Raw genomic sequence first — 8,279 nt, 5'->3', positions numbered from 1 at the left:
GTTATCGAGGAGGTTGACAGTTTGCTAGAAGCAAAGGCCATATGAGAGGTCTACTACCCTGAGTGGTTGTCTAACACTATGGTAGTAAAAAAGAAGAATGGGAAGTGGCGTGTCTGTGTCGACTTTTCCAACTTGAACAAGGCGTGTCCAAAGGACAATTTCCCTCTCCCAAGGATAGACCAATTGGTGGATTCAATAGCACGGTATGGGAGGATGAGTTTCCTCGACGCATATCAAGGATATCATCAGATTGCTATGTATGTGCCCGATCAAGAAAAGACTTCTTTTATCACACCAAGAGGGCTATACTGTTACAGTGTCATGCCTTTTGGTTTGAGGAATGCCGGTGCAACATACCAAAGGTTGGCAACGATTATACTATAGAAGTTGCTTGGCAAAACTATGGAGGTGTACATAGATGATATGGTGGTCAAGAGCAAAGAGAGGCAATACCATATAGCAGGCTTAAAGGAAGCCTTTGAGATTCTGAGAGAGTACAAGCTGAAGCTCAACGCCTCGAAGTGTGCATTTAGAGTAAGCTCAAGGAAGTTCTTGGGTCACCTTGTGACCATAAGAGGGATAGAGGCAAATCCCAATGAAATAACAGCATTGTAGAGGCTCCAAAGTCTGAGGACCATGAAGGAGGTCCAAAGACTGACTAGAATGGCAGTAGCCCTTAATAGATTCATCTGTCGGTCCAGCGATAAGTGTAGGCCATTTTTTCAGTTTCTGAAAAAGAGAAAAGGATACGAATGGGGATTAGTAGGCGAACAGGCATTCCAAGACCTAAAGAAGTACTTGGCAGCGGCCCCGCTCTCGTCTACTTCTGAACCAGGTGAGTCTTTAACTTTGTACTTAGCAATATCTGAACATGTTGTCAGTGTAGTATTACCGAGGGACAAGGGATCCGAGCAAATCCCTGTATACTATGTGAGTAAGACATTATTAGATGCAGAAACGAGATATCTGCCTCTAGAAAAATTGGTCCTGGCATTGAGGATAGCAGCAAGAAAGTTGCCCAATTATTTTCAGAGTCATAAAATTGTGGTTTACACAGAATTTTCATTGAAATCATTGCTACGAAAGGCAGATTTCTTAGGACGAATATCGACTTGGTCGGTGGAACTTAATCAATACGATATTGATTATCAGCCGCGCACCGCAATAAAGGGGTAAGTGTTGGCAGACTTTGTGGCAGAATTCTCTCCAATAGTTGCCCCCAAACCTCCTACGAGAAAGGAAAAGACAGTTAAGCCACCAGCCAGGAAGGGAAGGGCACCTGCCGAACAAGATCCTCTGCAATGGAAATTGTTTGTTGATGGTTCCACATGTAATACTCATTTAGGGATTGGGGTTGTGCTTTTTCCTCCCTGATGGAGTTGTCCATTCGACTTGGCTTTAGTGCTTCAAACAATGTGGCGAAGTACGAGGCACTCTTGGCAGGGCTGCGAAGTGCAAAAACCCTGAAGGTAAAAAGAATACGAGTGTACTGTGATTTACAACTCATGGTGAACCAATTGTCCAGTGAATATGAAGCCTAGAATGAAAAGATATCAGCCTACGTGGAGGCCGCCAAGGATCTGCTTGACACTTTTGAAAAGGTGTACATTGAGTAAATAAGTTCTGGGCAGAATGCCCATGCAGATTCACTTGCTTGGTTGGCCGCAGCTGTGCTAACTGAATTCAAGAGAAGGGTGGTAGTAGATTATCTTGCTGAGCCGAGTATTGGAAAGAGCGTGGAATTGGTCTTAGATGTGTACCAAAGACCAAGTTGGATGGATCCAATAGTGGAGTTCTTACGAGATGGGACACTCCCCACTGATAAAAAAGAGGCTCACAAGATAAAGACAAAATCTGCACGATTTTGGTTGCCACCCAAAGGAAAGCTGTACAGGAAGTCCTTCACTGGACCGTACTTACTCTATGTGCACCCCGAGATGGTGCAAAATTTCCTCCACGAGATTCATGAGGGAACATATGGAAGACATGCTGGGGGCACGTCCATTGCCCACCGAGCAATAACCCAAGGTTACTGGTGGCCGCACATGCAGAAGGATGCAAAGGTGTATGTGAAGATTTGTGAGAAGTGCCAGAAATTTCTCACCAATGATTCAAATACCAGCCAAGGATCTGGTGCCATTAGCAAGTCCTTGGCCATTTGCACAATGGGGAATGGACATCATGGGTCCACTCCACAAGGCAACTGGGAATAGGAAATTTCTGTTGGTAGCAACGGATTATTTCACTAAGTGGATTGAAGCAGAACCATTGGCTAAGATCACTGAACCTATGATAGAAAGGTTCGTGTCGAAAAACATCATTACTTAATTTGGGGTCCCTTATTCGTTGATTACGGATATTGGGTCCCAATTTTAGAAGAAGTTCAAAGCCTTCTGTGCCCAATATGGGATCAGGAATTATTGCTCGACCCCAGCCTACCCACAGAGTAATGGATAGGCAGAAGCGTCCAACAAAACCATACTTGACGGGATCAAGAAGAGGTTTGACAAAGCAAAGGGGAAGTGGTCTGACGAATTGCCACTAGTCCTGTGGGCGCGCCGAACAACTCCTAGGAGGTCTACGGGAGAGACCCCATGTTCATTAGCATATGGAACAGAGGCTGTTATTCCATTAGAGTTGGGTTTGCTGACCAACAGGACCACTTTGGTTGAAAGTGGAGGCAATGATAGAGCCTTGGCAATCGAGTTGGATCTGGGCGAGGAACGGAGAGAGAGAGCTCTGGTGCATTTGGCCTCATATCAAAAGCAGCTGATGATAAGCTAACAACAAGAATGTCCACCCACGAGAATTTGGTGTTGGAGATCTTGTGCTTCGAAAGGTGCTTGGCAATACCAAGGTGGCCAATTGGGAAGGCCCATATCGAGTAACTGAGATAGTTGGCATTGGGGCTTATCGTTTGGTAGACCTTGACGGGAACTCGGTGCCAAGGCCTTGGAATGTCCATAATTTGAGGAAGTTCTTCGTGTGAAAGACTTCAGTTTAATTTTCATTATGTTTTAGGATGCACATCGTAATTGTGTGGGAATTACGAATAGAATTCCCTTATTTTTTAGCTTTTGTTAGTTGCAAAGGGTACGCGTAACGCCCCCTTGAGTTTTTAATTATGAAAAAAATTCTCAAATTTTGGTGCAACATTCTGCGCTAGAATACGAAGCCAGGTTATTTTTCCTCCCTTCGTATTGGGGAGTAGAGAGTTGGTCTGTATCCATACGAATTTATAAGGTACGAAATTTGTCAAGTACGAAATACATTGGCAACCCTACACACCGTGAATAGCATGCCTTGGTGGGAAGTCCTCTGCTCTTCATCATTCGTGTAGATAAACGCAACCTTTTAATTTTACTATTTAGACACTAAACCATGCAAGCAAAATTAAATAACCAATATAACTTTGGTCTCATAAATAATAGTAGTGACTTAGATGGAAAGGATAATATTATTTACAGCTAAGTGTATACCAATACCTAGGCCCATGACCCATGAATCGTTATGATTCGCCTCAGATGGAGAAGTAATTCACATAACAATTATCATAGATCTATCCATTTATGGAAGTTTGTACCGATGAGGCCACAATTAATTTTACCTGATTGGGGGGGGTGGGGTGTTCTTAAACCATCATACAAAATTAATTATATCATTTACATACTAGTAATGGAGACCGTATGATTTAAAATAAATAAACTCCCTCTCCTACTTAATTATTTAAAAAATTTGAGAGGGTTATCAAAATTTTCGAGTTTGCAAAAATGTGATCTAGGTCAAAAGCCAAATATTTACCATGTTGTCCGAATATGGTAAAATTATCACACATGCAAACACTCATGGAAACATACATAAACATAAATAAGAAAACATAAAAAATTTACCCAAAAAAAGAAAACATAATAAAAAAAAGGCATCTCAACTATTATGGTGAATATCCTTGTTTCTAAAAGCAGCCAAGCTTGCAACCGTGTCTTGCCCACCAAGTCTGAGGTTGATGCTAGTACTGGGGGTCGAGCAAAAAATTGATTTTCGACCTCCAAACGACAACTTCGGCCACCATACAGAAACTGTGCTTTTATACAATAATCCTATGTCTCCATTACAGAGTTCACATAATCTGGACTAAATACATACTGAATGGGCGGAGCCAGAGTTTTTGGTTAGTGGGATCAAAAGTTAGATTCATATGCAATATATTTTTTCTACGCACAAGTCCAAAAACAACTAAAGTAAGAGGTTAATTATTAAGATCGATATGCCCTAATAATTTTTTTTGCCTCATAATTGGCCCTTAAAGACTTGTTATATTTGAAAAATAATGCATGATAGTCTCATTTTTAGCATTGTCAACTCTCGAAATAAAGAAAATGCTTGAGATTTTTATGCATTTAAAACAAGTTGGGGCAATTTAGAAATTTTTTGTGGGGTCAAAATAGCAAAATTGGGTTGCAAATTATCAAATATTCTTGTGAAAAATCAAAGTGAGTGGGGTCACTAGACCCCCGGTCCTTTACGGCCTCCGCCTATGACTTCATGGCTTGTAATCTTACAACAGTTCTATATATCAAATAACGATACAACTGGATAAACAAAGAATACACAAAAATCTTATGCCTCCCACATGCCGGAGTTCACATACTACTGTGGGCACACGCCCTGGAAATCAATTGCGATAAGTGGGTGCGCCCCTTTCGAAAGCACGGCGAAATGCTCAATTCAGAGTCGCCACTTGGGTTTGAAAGTCTGCCACCCAAGGAACCGAACTTGAAATGTTTACCACGTTGTTTGATATGAAAAAGGCTTGTAGACTGTCCGTCGTCACCTTGATATCTTAGGTTTGGAAACCAGGTTATGAGAGGGAAGGGTTTTAATGGACCCCTCTCGCCCAATCCGGAGATCGGTCTCTATTTGGGCATTTGTAAAACATTTGCGATTCTCTCTCATTAATCAATTTTTAGCCAGTTAGGGCGAGGGAACAGTTTAAAGGGATTAAAACTATAACAGATTTGCAATATGTGATAGATGGCATGCTCGCTTTATTGAAACAAATAGAATATGATGAAACAGACTCTTGTGGGGGTTTAAACAAACTGGAAGGCCATTATTTTGAAGTGTCGCGCGCAGGAAGAAACCAGCATGCACTGATCAAATAATTGCATGCAGATCTAATTAGAGCGCAACACCATAACCTGCGCGCGCTAGTAAGCTTAAACTCACAGATCTTACTTTCAACCCTCTGGGCTCTAGAATGACCAATGCACACCCAGGACAAACCACGCAGTTAAAATGGCAGTTTTAATACATTTTATAGACAGTTTTAATGGGCTCAGAGGCCACCAAAAGAATAAATACCCCATAAACAGTGTGGGGATCAAAACAAAGGCTAAAGCCTAGTTACCCACGTAAAGGCCAGCCACTGGTCAAGACTGAACCAGCGCATGCGGGTAAGCCACAGTCGCGCGTAGGTTTGGGCCTTTAGACCAATGCTTGGTTTTGCATTCTTCTGGGTTCTAGGACATGTCCAGAAAGGCCCCAGGGGTATTCCATTGCAACAGGTATGTGTATTGAAATAAAAACTAGCAGTTTTAAACAAGGAAAGCAGTAAACTGGTTTTTAGCATGCCTGCAGTTATGTACATAGAAAGAAGAGTAGAAAGAAGAGTATAAAACAATAAGACCCCCGGCTCCATGCAAGATCTGCGCGCACAGCCATAGCATACTAAGGACTGGTGCGCGCTGGCCCTTGCCACTACGGTTTTTGAAACCTTGCTAGCTTTAAGGCCAGGACTTGGTATTGATTGTCGGCACCCTTCTTGCCCGATACGGAGATCAGTCTCTATTAAATATTTGCGGGATTTTTTTAGAAAATGCTTATATCCTTAACCTTTAAAAACATGTAGCAAGTAAAATGTATGGTGCAAGCATGTGCTGAAGTGTACAGTATATACAGAAGTAGAATAGAACATAAAGTTATATGCGATGAATGAAAAGAATACAACCTGTTGAAAACTTCAGGAAATTGAGACAACTCCTTTGCGCTGGGGTCCAAGTGCCCAGCGCAAAGCACCTATCCGGATCAGTTTCTAAAATATTTTCTTTTTATCCACACTATGGATTAATTGGTAAAAATGCATGGATTATAGCTTTTGTAACGCCCCCAATTTTGGGTACGTTAAATAAACATTTTATTGATAAAACCAAATGGAGTCTGGCTCGTTATTACATCATAATTCTCACAAGAGTACATTTATTCAAGAAGGGAAGGAACTAGGGTTCCTAACTACTGCTCCGCCTGCTCTTCCATCCTAGCAAGCTCCTCGGCTTCGAAGGCTTCCAATGTATACAGCTCACCCTGTTCATCTATGAGGTCTGACACATTATACCGGCGTTGCCACCAATATAATATGTCAGGGTCACCAAAAGGTAACATCGTTAGCTACAAAAGCTCAATAGAGTAACCCATACCCACTAACCCTTAACTTACAAACATTAAACCATAAAATCAAAGATTTTCACATAGATTAAACATATTTGATAGACAACGACACAACCGCATTCATTATTCAACTAGCGTTGGTGTCCAAGATTCTCTGGGTTTCTCCTACGCGACTCCTCGTATACCGTGTCAACATTTTATCAACATTTCCATAACCATATCACATTTTGAAAATCGTTTTTAACACACCCAACCTCGGTTCCGCCGTTCCGGTCTCCCGAGTATCCTCACAATGGTTCCGCCGCACCGGGTTCCCATTGGCACACAATTGCATTGGCTCCTCTCCGCGGATAACCAAGCCATTCCTCACCATGGTTTCGTTGCTCCGGGTTCCCATGGGAACGCACACAACCTCACAATGGTTCCGTTGATCCGAATTCCCATTGGAACACACACAACCTCACAATGGTTCCGCTTTTCCAGATTCCCATTGGAACACACACAACCTCACAATGGTTCCACTTTTCCGGATCTCTATTTGAACACACACAACCTCACAATGGTTCCGCTATTCCGAATTTCCATTGGAACACACACACACATTTCCACAATGGGCAAGTCCGGCCATATTGGGGTTTCAAAACTTTTTCTCCCTTTTCAAACATGCCTTGTCATTAACACACCCTGGGCGTCATGCTTCTAACTTTCTTGATTTCCGTGTCTCATTTTCATGTATAAACTCCGCGGTTGGACTTTTCACGTACACATAAATCATTCATTGAAATCTTGAAACTCAACTGGCAAGATCATCCAATTCTATATTAGTAATCATGCTCATAACCATCCTAAAGATCAAAATACGAATACTTCTAAACAATCGATAGTTTCTATCTTTCGAAAACTGTTCTTTCTTCTTTTGTGGGAAGTTCTAAACAACATATGTTTATTGAAATAAAAGTTGATTATTCCAACATGCTCAAACTTCCATTTAGCGAAAATAAGTTTGTTAACTATCATGCATTTCAAACGTCATAACCTTTTCTATTTTAACGAAAACGATTAAGAAAATTATACTTTGAACTTACGGACATTTCTACTTTTCAACATACGATTCTATATTATACGTAGAGTAAGTGGACTAGGGTTCCTACCTTTCATCTTGGCGGTAGTGGCGACTACGGAAAGTAAGTTGACGATCGGGTGGAGTAACTTCCTACGGTATGCTTCCGAAAGTTTCGATAGAGAAAGGTTTCTCTCGAAACTTGATCTTGACTAAACTACTTGAACTTTTTGGATCGAAAATGGGTTTTAGGATGAGGTTCTTGAAGAACTTAGGAAGAATTTCAAGAATGCTCAAGAACAAGAAAAACAAAGTAAAAACACTAATCTTTTTCTAGAGAGAGACGTTGCTAGGTGAAGGTGTGAGTTGTATGCTTTGACAAGGGTGCTATTTATAGCAAAAGTCTTTGCTATTACCCAAGGGATAAAATTTTTCCTAACAATTATTGTTCAATGGGTAAAGATTTTTCCTATTAAACTATTCAATTAAACACATGTGTACTTTGGAATAAATTAAGTATACATATATATATATATATATATATATATATATATATATAAATAAGTCCAAGTACACAAATATATATATTAGTATGTACCATGCAATCTATGTAGATCCCAAGTATCCAATAAAAAATTATAAGATCAAAATTCCCTATTAAACTAATCCAATTTGGCACATGTCTCCTATTAAAATAATGAACTAGTGTACCTAGGAAATCTAGGGTATTAATATATAAAGTACATACACGCATATATATGTATTAGTATATCAA

General features: G+C 40.6%; 1 protein-coding gene across 1 annotated transcript; it reads left to right on the top strand.

Annotated features, from left to right (window-relative positions):
- The first annotated feature begins 636 nt into the window (after positions 1-636).
- On the top strand, positions 637-2,545 carry LOC131321170 (uncharacterized). The gene is made up of 4 exons (XM_058352177.1): positions 637-1,172; positions 1,346-1,469; positions 1,632-2,146; positions 2,377-2,545. Exons 1-4 carry the CDS (start codon positions 637-639, stop codon positions 2,543-2,545), a joined length of 1,344 nt encoding a protein of 447 aa, XP_058208160.1.
- Positions 2,546-8,279: the final 5,734 nt, after the last annotated feature.

This window comes from Rhododendron vialii, chromosome 3a, assembly GCF_030253575.1.
Source record: "Rhododendron vialii isolate Sample 1 chromosome 3a, ASM3025357v1".
NCBI lineage: Eukaryota > Viridiplantae > Streptophyta > Magnoliopsida > Ericales > Ericaceae > Rhododendron > Rhododendron vialii.
The sequence above is the reverse complement of the archived record's forward strand: the minus strand, read 5'-3'. Positions and strand labels throughout refer to the sequence as shown.

What these genes read in the sequence shown, in the direction of transcription:
- LOC131321170 (XM_058352177.1), top strand. Translation starts at nt 637, where the DNA reads ATGAAGGAGGTCCAAAGACTGACTAGAATGGCAGTAGCCCTTAATAGA. An exon ending in CCGCGCACCGCAATAAAGGG is followed by an intron (nt 1,173 to 1,345) that starts GTAAGTGTTGGC and finishes ATACTCATTTAG; the next exon opens with GGATTGGGGTTGTGCTTTTT. An exon ending in GAAGTGCAAAAACCCTGAAG is followed by an intron (nt 1,470 to 1,631) that starts GTAAAAAGAATA and finishes AGTTCTGGGCAG; the next exon opens with AATGCCCATGCAGATTCACT.